Here is a 12,869-nt window from a genome sequence, read left to right on the forward strand (position 1 = left end):
TGAAGTTAGACTTCAGGTATATACCCTGTTGTACTGTGGTAATGAGGGCCTATGCTGTTGAAATGGGCCCACACAAGTCTATGCAGGGATAAAAGGCACTCAGAGTCCGTGGACCCCTTATGCCTGTGTCTGGGCAAAGGAGCTGTGCCTACCCTGAGCTACTGGCTTAGGGGAGCCGGCAGATTATTTTTTCCCCTTGTTTGTTAATTTGTTCCCTCTCCAAGGCTGGGAGAATGGCTCAGGGTATGTGATGGAACCTACTTCGGGTCCAGGGGACTAGGCAATTGCTGAAGCTGGTCCAGGACCCAGTGCAGAGCGGGGAGTGGGGAGGTAAATGGGAGAAAGGTTTTTCCCAAAGGGGGGTGTTTTTGATCTGCTCAGTAGGCCAGATGCAAGTACTTATCTTTTACCTATCAAGGGCTGCTTCTCACTGGTTCTGGATACCCAAGTAGAATCCCTGCTGCTGGGTCTCTCCCAATGTGGAAAACGCCTCCCGAGTATGGGCATGGTTCTACTCTGACACACATGGGGTCTCCACGAGTCAGAATCAACTGAACAGGAACTGGTTTCTGGGAAACTCTGCAGGTGACAGAACTGCAGAGGGTAGGCTGCAGGTCTTCACATGTTAGATGCCCAGTAGAAGTTTGCTGAGGAGAAAATAGAATTCAGTAGTTTTAATGACGTCTCAGATATCTGTGAGAGGCTACTGGGGGATCCCAGATCCTCTGAAAGCACACCGGTGGGAGACCATCTAGTCTGCGTACCGCAGAGGGCCAGCTTGATGGCAGCTCTTCTGCCATGTCTGAGGCCCTGCTGGACGTGGACACTACCCTTGGCCTGTCCCTGCCCAAAGAAGCTCCATGGAGAGTCCCAAACCAAGAGCGGGCCCCAGTCCGTGGTCACACACAACACGTTAAACCATTTTTCTTCTTACCTCCTCTCTAGTCAAGAAGCAAATCGAGTTGAAATCCCGAGGCGTGAAGCTGATGCCCAGCAAAGATAACAGCCAGAAAACGTCTGTGTGTAAGTGTCTGCCTGCTGCCCGCCTGCCGGGCCTCTCGCTCGAGGTCAGACCTGCCGGCACTGCGGCCGCGGGGAGGCCAAATGATACTGTAATGATTTCCCTTCCGCCTGCTTCCCTCCATCCCAGGCTCTGCGCGTGGACAGGCTGACCTGGTGGCCGCTAGTAGCCGTGGGGCCTGTCCGTTGCTGCCTTCTCCTCCTCCCATTTCCTTCCTTTTCCTCTTTCTCCCTCAATTCCCATTCTAACTGCAGTCCAGGGAGTCATTACTCTACATTTCTCTCTTTATTTTTCCTTTTGAATCACTTTCACCTGCTAAGACAGTCCGCTCCGCCTCTAGCAGCCAATAACCTCGGGCTGTGATCTTGGAGATGCAGCGCCCCAATACCAGCTCCCAAGGCCTGATTGGGAAGAGGAGGGAAGGAAATACCCTTTTCAGGGCCTAGCCACCTCCTCCAGGCTCCCTGGACCTGGCTGGGCAAAGAAGAGGGGACTAGCGGATTGGTCCCTGCCTCTCAGCAGTGGGACAGTGCTGGGGGCTCTCAGCTTGGGCATGGGAAGATTATGTCTGTGAAACACATTCCTGCTGCAGGTGTTTGGAAGATTAAAAGAGGTTTAGTGCTAGGAAATAGTCTGGAATGTCGCCTCAGAAGCATGTGATGGGAGCCTGTGCTAAGGAGCTTCTGAGCCCAGCACAGGAAGGGGTTTCAGAAGGTTCTGGGCCACCCAGAGGGCTGCAGCTGAAAGCAGAGAGGTTTCTTCAAGAAATCCTTTGTTTTCATTCTGGGGTCGGGGAGTGTAGGGAGCCTTCTTTGGTCCCCTACATGACTGACTTTCTGGTCTTCCCTTCCTTTGCCCTTCTGCTTCTCATCTCCTTTTCTCTCTCCCTCCACTTTCTTCTCCTTCTTTCCTCTTTTCTCTCCATCCTTCTTCTTCACCCTCTCTGCTCTGCCTTCTGTCTCTCTGCTCTTGTCTGTGCCTGACTCTCTCTGCCCTCCCCGACCCCATCCTCTCTTTCACCTCCACATGCTCACCTCCCTGTGATGTTAGAACAACATTGAGCAGAAGTGGAGAGCAGCCACCGGTGGTCCCAGAGCTCTGGGCAGATTTGTGTGAAGGGACTGGGGTTGGGGAAGAGGCAGTTTGATCCAGAGGGCCCTATTGAACCAAGACTGGGGGTGGGGACTTTCTCTGGTCTTTCAAGTCCTCGAATTGGAGACAGGACACCACTGGCAGTCGGGTACAACTAGAAACCAATGTGGCTCTCATCCCATCCCAAGGAGGCTGCATGGCAGAGGGCAGCCAGGAGACCTTGCTTCTGTGCTTTACTGGGGGATGGAGCTGGAAGCCAGGATTGCTGAGGGTTAGGCCAGGAATCTGCAGAGAACGCTAGAGCCATGGACCTGGGCCTCACTGTCTCTTTCTGTCTGTGGTCACAGGAGACCAGATGAACTGAGGCAGGCATGGCTTCATTTCACAGTTGCCCTAGAGCCATAGTCAAACCTTAAGGAAATCGCCCTGAAGTGGGAGGTGGAATTTTTACCCCAATTGTGTCCTCAGGCAGCCCTGTTCCCCCAGGCACTAACCTCTGGGTTTCACATCTGTAGCATGCAAGTCTGTCTACCCTACCTTCCTTCCAGGAGACCTGGTGGGTCTAACATGGGCTTTCTTGACCTAGGACTTAAGAAGGTCCTTGAGCTCGCCAAAAAGTGACACGTGAAGTTTTGGGTGCATTTTTCTGGGGAGAGGGACCATGGTTTTCATTAGCTATTCAGAGATGTCCAATGTCCAAAACTCCCCCGGAAAGGTGAAGAAACCTGATTCTAATGAGATAATGCAAGAACTCTTTGAAAAAAAAAAAAAATATATATATATATATATATATAGCTCACTACCAACAAGTCATTGGTCTCAGCTCTTGGCTTTCCCCAGAGAGGAATGGGTATGTGATTCAAGTGGCCTCGGAAGCAGGTGGGCCATATTTCTGCAGGTGTCTGGTCCTTTGTGTTCTGGCCACATTTCCTGTGGACAGGTGTCCTGAACTTCAGGTAAAGGGTGGACCACGTGAGTGTCTCCTTATCCCACTTGCTGCATTCACCAGACTGTCTGTGGATACCACAGACCCCCTTGGCCATCTGGTCTGACCACCCACATCTTTGCCTTTGGGTAGAAGTCATTGCCTTTCTGAGCATGTTTTGGCTATTTCTTCACCATGGGGGCCCTGGTAGGGCCAGGGTAAGGATCATCCTCCCTTCTCTTCCCTCTTCAGCCAACAGCAAATTAATGTTATAAGCAAGCAGCTGGTTTTGAATAGGCAGTGAAGGCTGAAATGAAGAAAGCAAAGGGGAAAACCCTTTTGCATCTGTAATTTAGACAGCAAACTATTCACTGAGATTTAAGTTTGCTCATTTCCTGGGGAACCTTGAAGGTCCATGGGGGAATGCCGTCGCCTGCTTAGTCCTCCACAGGGAAGAGGGCACTGGGGGTGTGAACTGCATCACCGGCGGGGTTGGTAACGTCCAGGGTGTTGCCTGAGCCTCATTGTGGTCTAGGTGATGAAAGGGGAGGCAGTGGAGTCTGCTCAGTGGGTCAGGGGCTGTGTTCAGTGGGTGGGCTCTGCCATGGTCTCTCTATTCTAGTCCAGCCCATCCTCATCCATCAGCCGTTTGCTCTATCTGCTTACTGGCTGGTGTTAATACCAAATAAGAGGGCAAAGACAGGGGACAGGAAATTGCACTGTATCCTCAGTGTGCTACAAGGGGCTGTGTGGTTCCCATGCCGTGGTCGCCGGGTTGTTGGGATGGGTGTGGTACCTAGATAGGCTTGAGTAAGCAGGACCTAAAGAAGGTGGGTGCTTAGCTTGGAAGTTGGCAGTAGGGACAGATCACCATGGGGCTGTAAGAGGGGCTGGCTTGTCAGCCACCAACCCATAAACCAGCAAGTACAGCTCAGGACTGTCATCTTCACCTGCTTAGAATGGAGTCTTCTCTCTCCTTCTACCCTCCCCCCATATCCTCGAGTCCCCAGTTATCTTCTTGGTGGAATATTTCCTTCCCATTATTTGCAAAACACTGAGGCTTCAAGTAGGCAGGATGTGAGCTTGCTCTGCTTTGGGAGACAGCACTTCCATCCTCTTCCCTGGCAGGAAGGGTCCTGGACTAGTGGGAACAGTAAGTTTGTTAAGTTTAGGATGTAGGGGTACTTGCCTTGGTGGTGGAGGTTTGGAAAGGAAGGGGATGGAGGTAGGGGACAAGTGTCCACTGGTAGTAACCTGGCAGGGTGGAATGTTGGAGAAAGGGAGGTTACCCAGGAGGCCTCAAGTTCATTGCTACACCACCAAGGGGACACCTGGTGTCTGACTTGAGCATGTTCCCCAGGTTCCCTTGGTCAGCCAAGCCCTGGGCTACCTGGAGACTGAACAGGGTCTACACCAGGCCATGAGCTTCAGATTCATGAGTCTCAAATGGAACTCCACACCTTCCTTGCTTCCATTGGACCACCTGTATCCTCACAGCTATCCAGGCCCAAGAAATTCCCTCTTCCCTCTCCTCCCTCCCCCTCCAAGTCTTTCATGAACCTAGTGATTCTTTCTTTGCCATGTTGCCCATACCCATGTCCATCCCCACTACTAGGCTCTTGTCTTTAACCTGGAAGATCACAAAGCTTCCTAACCTGTCTCCCAATCACCGGCCTCCTCCTTAGCAGTCCGTCTTACATGTCATTCTCCTGCTGCCCATTGTCTTCAGGATCAGACTTGAACCCCTTATAAGTCTGACCTCTGAAACCTCACCTTCAACTCTTCCTAGTCACACATCATCCTCCCTCCTACTCTGGCCACACTGTGTAGCCCTTGGTTCTGTGTCCATGTTTCCCAGCTCACCCCCGTGGCCTTTTCTTTGCCTGAAATTCCATGCCCTCATTTCCATGTGTCCAAATCCTAGGGCCATATTCAATGACCATATTTTTCCAAGGGCCATATTCAACCCTTCCCCAAGGGCCTTTCATGCCTCTCCCGTCTATACAAGACCTATTCTTCCTCTGAGCATCCCTGTGCCTGTATCTTTCATTTCACACATCACCTCCGCCATCAGGGTTCAGCAGTTCATGGCTGTGTTTCATGTCTTCACTCACTTGCGAGCTCCTTGAGGACAGTGGTATCTGACTGCCCTTGACATCTCCCGTGGTACCCAAAACAGGGCCTTACGCATGGTAGGTGCTCAGTTAATGCTTGTGTACCCATGAGTGAGTGAGTGAGTGATGGAGCTCTTTGCTCATATTGTGGGACATTGAATGAGGAGGGAAAAGGACAAACTCAGGGGAACATTGCTCCAGACTGTCTTTCATCCCTCATCCAGAGGTGGCTGTTGGCATGCTGGGACTGGTGAGTCTTTGAACGGTACTCTTCTCACCAGGCTGTCTTCCCATTCCCAGCCTCTGTTCAGCCCCAAGGTCGGGAATTCAAAGGTGTGAGTGGGTTCCAGCCCCATCAGTAGGAGCATCCAAGAACAATGAACAGGCAGGGGTAGGAGGTCTACCCCCACCCTTTCAGCTGCGGACAGGAGAAAACTGTGTGTGTATCCGCTGCTCCCTGACAAAGCTTCTCCTTTACCAAGATGACTTGTGATATGGTTTTGCTAAACAGGACTCCGGTGTTGGCAAGTGTCAGAGTGTCACGCCACCTGCCCAAGGTGCCATCGCTGCTCGGCATCCTTGGCTGATGGTATCAGGTGGGAGGCACTCTGGTTACTACTTACTCTGGCTTGAGAAGTGTCTGACGGGAAGAAGTTTCTCAGCAGAAATATCCACATATGAGTGAAATTCCCTGCCTTGAACTTCAGTCTGCAGCTTTCTCTTGCATTCTTTACTGTTTCTGATCACACATCCACCTTTTGTTTAACTTTCTTTGAGTCATTTCTCCATTCGGGACTGAAGTTGGGGGCTCATCTCATCTAGAGTCACCGTCCCCAGATCTGAAGCTCAGGATGGGAAGGCCATGAGGGGTGGGGGGGTGGGGGAAGGAGGGTTGTGGACTTCCACCTCTGGCCTCTGATGTGGGATGAGGGAACCGGGTGGTTTGTTGGTGTGGGGTGCCTGCCTCTGAGCCCACATGCTCTTGCTCAATTTCACTTGGAATTGGCTCCCCAAGAAATTTGTGAAAAGCCACACCCATACTGCACACTCAGGAAACCCCAGCCCAACAGACCCAGCAGCCCCAGGCAGCCCCAGTGGAGCTGTCCCTCCTTCTGTCTCTGTCTCCACCTCCACCCTGAGACGTTGCCCTAGCTCCTAGCTGGTGCCTGCCTGTGACTGTCCATCTCTGTATGTGCTGTTTTTTGCCTTGTAGTAACTCAGGTTGGTGTGTCCCAAGGGCATAATATGTGTCCAGATCCTGGCATACCCGAAAGGGGCAAAAGACTAGGCTCGGATTTCAGGTAAGATCTGTTTGGGAACCTTCTGATTGCATGAAGGGTGGGGTGGCCTGGCTGGGAGAAGGCAGAACCTGGCCTTCCTGGAGGTGGGATGGAGAGGATGATGTGGACACAGGAACAGACACCGTGTGGTGATGGCCTCTGACATTCTTTCCTAGTCTAGTCCCGGGATCAGTGCCTATGCCTTCAGGCGGTGGCCTGTAGACTGCCAGTGTTGCCTGGCAGACCCATACTACAAAGGGCCGCCTTCATCAGTAAACCAGCAGACAGCCCACATTGCTGACAATCTAGGGAACACTAGGGCCCTGAGATGGAGTTTGCAAAGTTTCTAACTATCAAGGCATCTTCCCATGATCCTCCATTTTCATTAAAGTTTATGGGTATCATCCACCCACTCGTAGCTGCCCTAATTGATACTTATCTCAGAGGATTGCTATTTTGCTCACAAAGTCACCTTTTAATGCAATCCTAAAACCATTAAATTGTCCAAAAGAAGATGAAGAGCGACGTTCCAATGGAGATTTTAACTGATAAAACAGTGGAGCAGAGTTTAAGGGCCAGAAGGAGAAGTAAAGTTCAATGTGGTACTTCTTTGTGGAACCAGAAAGGACTCAGGGTGGGACTCGGCACAGCCCAGGGGTTAAGCTCACGGACATGCCTTGTCTCCCAGGTTAGGATCCAGCGTCCAATTCACCTGCAACGAGGGCTATGACCTGCAAGGGTCCAAGCGGATCACCTGTATGAAAGTGAGCGACATGTTTGCGGCCTGGAGTGACCACAGGCCAGTCTGCCGAGGTGAGGGTGCCCCGTGGAAGGGAGGTTGACCAGAAAGCTGGGCTGGGCATGGCAGATAGAACTCAGCTCCTGCACCATGAGACACAGGCTCTCATCTAGACTGAGTTCAACTTACTCTCTGTTCCTTGCTGTTCCCTGGGCCTTGGTGACTTACTGCATTTATTTACTAATTGACATGTTTATTTAACACTTTCTCTCAAGGCCTGCTATGAGCAGGAGGTAGAGGTGGGTAAGACAGACATGGTCCCTGCCCTGCGTGGACCTTACATTCTAACGGATGATACGCATATTAAGCAGGTCTCTAGCTCATTGCAAAAAGTTATCACAGTGATACCTAGAGACGAAGGAAAGTCACCTGTTAGACCATCACCTTGAATCCCTCTGTTATAACACCTACACATCCCAAAACATCTACCTCAATGCCCTTGTTTCTTTCCCCACACTCTGCAATAAACAGACTCATCACTTCTGCTGGAAGAATGTATTACTCTTAGCTACTCAGAAGTGGCGTGGGTCATGGGATCAAATAGGCTTCTCTGTGGGATTCTTCTAACCCAAGCTTGGGCATCTTATTCTCAAGGGCCCTACCACCCACATTCTCAGGTATCACCTGGACCAAAGCTGAGCTGGCTGAGCCTCCACTGCCAAAAATAATTTTAAAATACCAGACCTGAGCATTTTCCTTCACTGGGACAGGACAGCGGCTGCTTCTGTGGCAGAGAAGCCCCAGACCTCACCCCCCAGGTCAAGGGCAAAGAGAGTTCTTGAGCACTAGGCTGTTAGATGGCCTTTGATTTCCTATGCTCTGCATATATCTCTCCTCTTCCCACAGCTTGCACATATGATCACGAGTCAAGAGTTTTTGAGTTCAAGAGGAAGCAATAACTCTGGAGTTTTTAGACAAAACCAATGGTTGCCTTTTCGAGTGGCCCTTTGGAAGAGAAAGCATGTGAACAGCTATAAAGTTACATTCTTTCTGGTCTAAGAAGGAGGTTCTGTGCCTCTCACCAGGCATATGCACCAAGAAGAAATCCATGCAGCATGAAACAGGTTCAGAACAAAGAATTTAAAGCATTATCACACTGAGGAAAGAACAAAATTTGAGCTGAGATCCACCTCCTTTTTTTAATGGATTGATAGTTAATCTGGAAGAGAGTCATGAAAGTATCTTTCAAACAAACCTGAAGTATATTAATACTCACTCAACTCTGAGGTGGCAGGATGACCATTTATAATGTGCTTTGTGTTTACACTGATTTTAGTTGTATTATTTCAAGGATTCTGCATAGCTACCATTAAAAATAAAATCAAACAAAAGAATTCTTGAGTAAACTCTTGGCTTTGCTCAACTAGCCATGAGGAATTGGGTAAATTACTGATTTAGCCTGGGCCTGTTTCCTTACATGTAAATGTAGATAACAGCACTACCCTACTGTCTTGTGTTTGATGTCAAGGTCAAATGGAGTTGTAAATATGGATACACTTTACGAATTGGAAAGTGCTAGACAGGAAAGCAAATATCTACATGCTAGAATATAAGCTCTATAGAGCAAGGACTTTTGTTTTCTTCATTGCCTCAAACAGGGCCTAGCACATAGTAGGTGCTCAATAACATGTGTTGAATGAATGAATGATTGTTTAGTACACCACTCCAATTCTACAGAGCCAAGACACTAGCTGTGTGGAGAGACCTAGAATTATCAAGTCTGAGGACCAGTCTTTGGTCTCAGAATTCCTCTTGAGAAGTCAGAATAACAATGCCTTCAGGTGGCAGGGAGATCTGATCTCTCCCCAAGATAATTTCATTGGAGGAATCGGTTATTTTAGTAATGGTGGCTGTTTACATGAATATGCCCAGGGCGGGGAAGAAGTTCATAGTCAAGTCATAAGCCCATCGATTTTGATCCACTGGGCTCTGGATTCTCTGCTACACGTTTCACTAAGCACTGGGGTAAGCGTACCCCCCCCAACCCCCCCACCACACCCATTATCTCATTCAGTCCTCTGCCTTCATCAAAACAAGAGAAAACAAAACCAGTTGCCGTCAATTCAATTCCGACACGTGGCAACCCCATGTGTGTCAGAACAGCACTGTGCTTCATAAGCTTTTCAGTGGCTGATTTTTTGGAAGTAAATCACCACGCCTTTCTTCTGAGGCACCTCTGGGTATATTCAAACCTCCAGTTTTTCAGTTAGCAGCCGAGCGTGTTAGCTCCCTGCCACTGTGAAGCAGGGGGGAAACCATGGAAAACAGAGCCAGGCAGAGCTGGGTTCAAATCCAAGCACCATCACTTTTTAGCTGGATGTTGTTGGGCCAGAATCTTCACCCCTCTAAATCTCTTGTTTTCCTGCTAAAAATCATTGATAATAAAGCATTGTTTCATGGCATTACTGCAAGGACTAGAAGAGGCAATGGACATGACGGTCCTCATTTAGAAATGACACCAGTGTGTCTGCAAGACTTTTGTGCACACGTGTTTAAATTACTGAGCACTGTTGGAGTATAGCTTGTCTAAGCCCCATAGCAAACCTTTAGCCTCTAGTCACTACAGGTTCTTTTAAGAACCTGTTTCCTCACCATCTGATCCAATCATAATCCAATTGCACAGTTCGGGAGTTACATAGACTTTGATCTAAGTGACAACTCTGCCACCTGTTATCTTGGTGGCCGTGGGTGGGCTCCTTCATCTTCTTGAGCCACGTGGCCCTCATTTGTGAACTGGGGAAAACAAAACCTACTCTGCCCACAGTCAAATTATAGCAAGTGACAGGCCCTATCTCTAGTGGAGAGTAGATTCTCAGTATAGGTTAATCTTCCTGCCTTTCTCTTCTCTTTTGTTCTCTTGCATGGGTCATTGTGAGGGAGAAAGAGAGGAAGCCTAGACTCCTGGATTTGGACTTGGATGATTGGTCCTGGGCTTCCCTGAAAGCCAAAAGCTGGCATAGATGTAAGGTTCAAGAGCCCCTTTGTTTTGGCAGTTTTTAAAGTTTCTATTTTTATAGCTTTTGTCTTTAGTCAGAGTTACTAGTCTGATTATGATTTTCAGGAGAGTTCATGTGAACCCCACTTTAAGAGGAAACAAAAAGAGATAAAACTCTTTAAATTCCACAGTAGCTCCACTAAGAAGCAGGCTGCCAAAAGATCACATTCTAAAAAGGTTCACTACCATACATAGTGGTATTATTTTTCCTCTAATGCATTTAAAAAATGATTTGATTTTAAATATTCATTTTCCACACAATTAATTCTATTAAAACATGGGGCCTGGCAAATAATAGGTTCTCGACAAATGTTTGAGGACCACCTGAATGAATCAGTGATTGAAATGAATGAACAATATGGGCTGTGCCCTCATTTTGGAATTGGTAATTAGATATTCATACGCCTTTCTTTTCTTTCCCTCCTACCAGAAGAAATAAGCTTCTAATTTGACTCCGAGAAAATTTTATCATCCAAGAGGGATTGAGGGCAACATGGAACACGGTTATACTAATTCTTTTCAGCCCCAGATAGAGGCAAGGTGGCACAATATAAGGTTTATTGGACTTATTTCACATACGGAGCCCAATATTTAAACATAAGCTTTTGCAGAAGTCCAACAAATAAAGCAGAGCTTCTCTGATTGAGGTAGAGACACGGGATTTAGAGTTGCCCCCTCTTCACTGCTCTCAGCAGTCCCTAACCCACCTCTGAGAAACCCCTGGGGCTCAAGGGAACACTGTTTTTGTAAACCACTGGTGTAGAGAAGAGGACCAAATGGACAACCAGGAGATCTGTTTTTTTGCAACCAAAAGTTGATGTTGAGTGAAGACAGGGACTGAGTATCTAGCCCCAGATGAGCTACTTAAAGTTGGTGATTCACAAAATAGATAATTAACAGCAAACCACATACTATTTTCCGTTTGTGGTTAAACCACTATTTTCTGTATATATTTTTCTCTTAGAATAAAAGCCTTTTTGGTGTATAGAACACCAGACCTGGGAATCAGAAACACAAGTTGAAGTTCCAAATTTGCTATTAATAAACCATGTAAAAAACCCACACTGTAAAGTCGATTCTGACTCATAGCAATCCTATAGGACAGAATAGAACCGCCCCATAGGATTTCCAAGGAGCAACTGATGAATTTGAACTGCTGACCTCTTAGTTAGCAGCAAGCTCTTAACCACTGTGCCACCAAGGCTCCCCAACAAACCATGTGGCACAGGAAAAATCATTGAAAGGCTCTGAATCTTCTGCCTCATCTATAAAATGGGGGTGTAACATAGGAAATATTGCATAAACCAGACTACATTAAAGACCGTAGTAATTATATGACAATTACAGGCAGTTATCTTCCTTCAAGGTCCCTGGGTGGCACAAATGGTTAAGCGTTAGGCTACTAATCAAAAGGTTGGTGATTTGAATCCATTCAGAAGTGCCTCAGAAGAAAGGCCTGGTGATCTGCTTCCAAAAGATCACAGCCATTGAAAACTCTATAGAGCACAGTTCTACTCTGACACACATGAGGTCACCATAAGTAAGAATCGACTCGATGGCAAGAACAAGTCTTCATTCTTGGTGGCCTTCAGCGGGTCAACTTCCTGGGCCTATCCCTTAAACACAATGCTGTCCAGAGTTCTGTTTTCATCCTTTCTTCTTCTTGTCTCTCTTCTTTATTTATTCTTCGTAGGTGACACATGACTACACTAGAATAAATCACCTATTTCTCCAGCCCTTTAGAATGTCCCTGAGCCCCTTACCTGTATGTGCTAATGGTAAAACTCCCATTTTCTAAGCTATTTATATTGTATAAAACATTGCAGTAGGCATTTTTCATTATTTCTTTATGAGGAAAGCAGCAATAACCATATTTTATGTTTAGTTGAAGCTTAGAGTGGTCAGCTATTTTTCCAAGGGCACAAAGCTAATCACTTGAGCCAGGAATCAAACCCTGACTTCAAAGGCTCTATCCTGCTTCTACTTAAAAATTGAAACTGGACATTCTTTGGAGTCAATATGTTGGATGGAACCATGGAGAAAACAACTCTTACTTCTCCCATCCCATTTTTGGGTAACTTTTTATTTTTATATAATTTTGAACTCATGGAATAGTTGCAGGAAATGTGCAAAGAAAGTCCATATACCGTTGGCTCAGATTTGAACAACTACTTTTAAGGAGTTAATGGATGAGTAGGAGGAAGCTGAAAAGGGTGGGTCAGAGAGGTAGAGGAAAACCACGTGGGGCCATGGAAGTCAACAATGCGAGTTTCACAGAGACGCTTCAGTAGGGTCAGATATTCCAGAGAGGTCAAGTACATATGACTGAAAAGTAACCACTGGGGTTAAATGGCTCAACTGAGTGGCAAATGGTTGATGTTGCCTCTATAAGGAATTGGTGAGGGCCTGAAGAAAAACAAATGAAAGGACCGACTTGGGCTGAGGATTCAATTATTATGACAACCACGAATGTGGTGATACCACCATACTCCTAGTAGCCCCAGGGCACCCAGGATGAGGAGTAAAGGAGAGTAGGATTGATCAAAGGCAGCCATTTATCCAAGCAAATATAAGAGAGTCTGACGGAGTTGAAGGTATTGTGATTGGCCTTGAGTGGTCCAGACTGGGTAGTGAAACAACAAC

At 47.5% G+C, this 12,869-nt stretch overlaps 1 protein-coding gene across 1 annotated transcript in view; it reads left to right on the forward strand.

The window, feature by feature from the left end:
* CSMD2 (CUB and Sushi multiple domains 2) overlaps positions 1–12,869 on the forward strand; it is a 752,464-nt gene that overhangs the window by 391,999 nt on the left and 347,596 nt on the right. The window contains exons 12-14 of the mRNA XM_012554226.1: positions 946–1,023; positions 6,366–6,453; positions 7,121–7,245. Coding sequence (XP_012409680.1) covers positions 946–1,023; positions 6,366–6,453; positions 7,121–7,245 — 291 coding nt within the window. The remainder of the gene's footprint in view (positions 1–945; positions 1,024–6,365; positions 6,454–7,120; positions 7,246–12,869) is intronic.

The sequence above is a fragment of the Trichechus manatus genome, unplaced genomic scaffold (assembly GCF_000243295.1).
Source record: "Trichechus manatus latirostris isolate Lorelei unplaced genomic scaffold, TriManLat1.0 scaffold00015, whole genome shotgun sequence".
Lineage (NCBI taxonomy): Eukaryota > Metazoa > Chordata > Mammalia > Sirenia > Trichechidae > Trichechus > Trichechus manatus.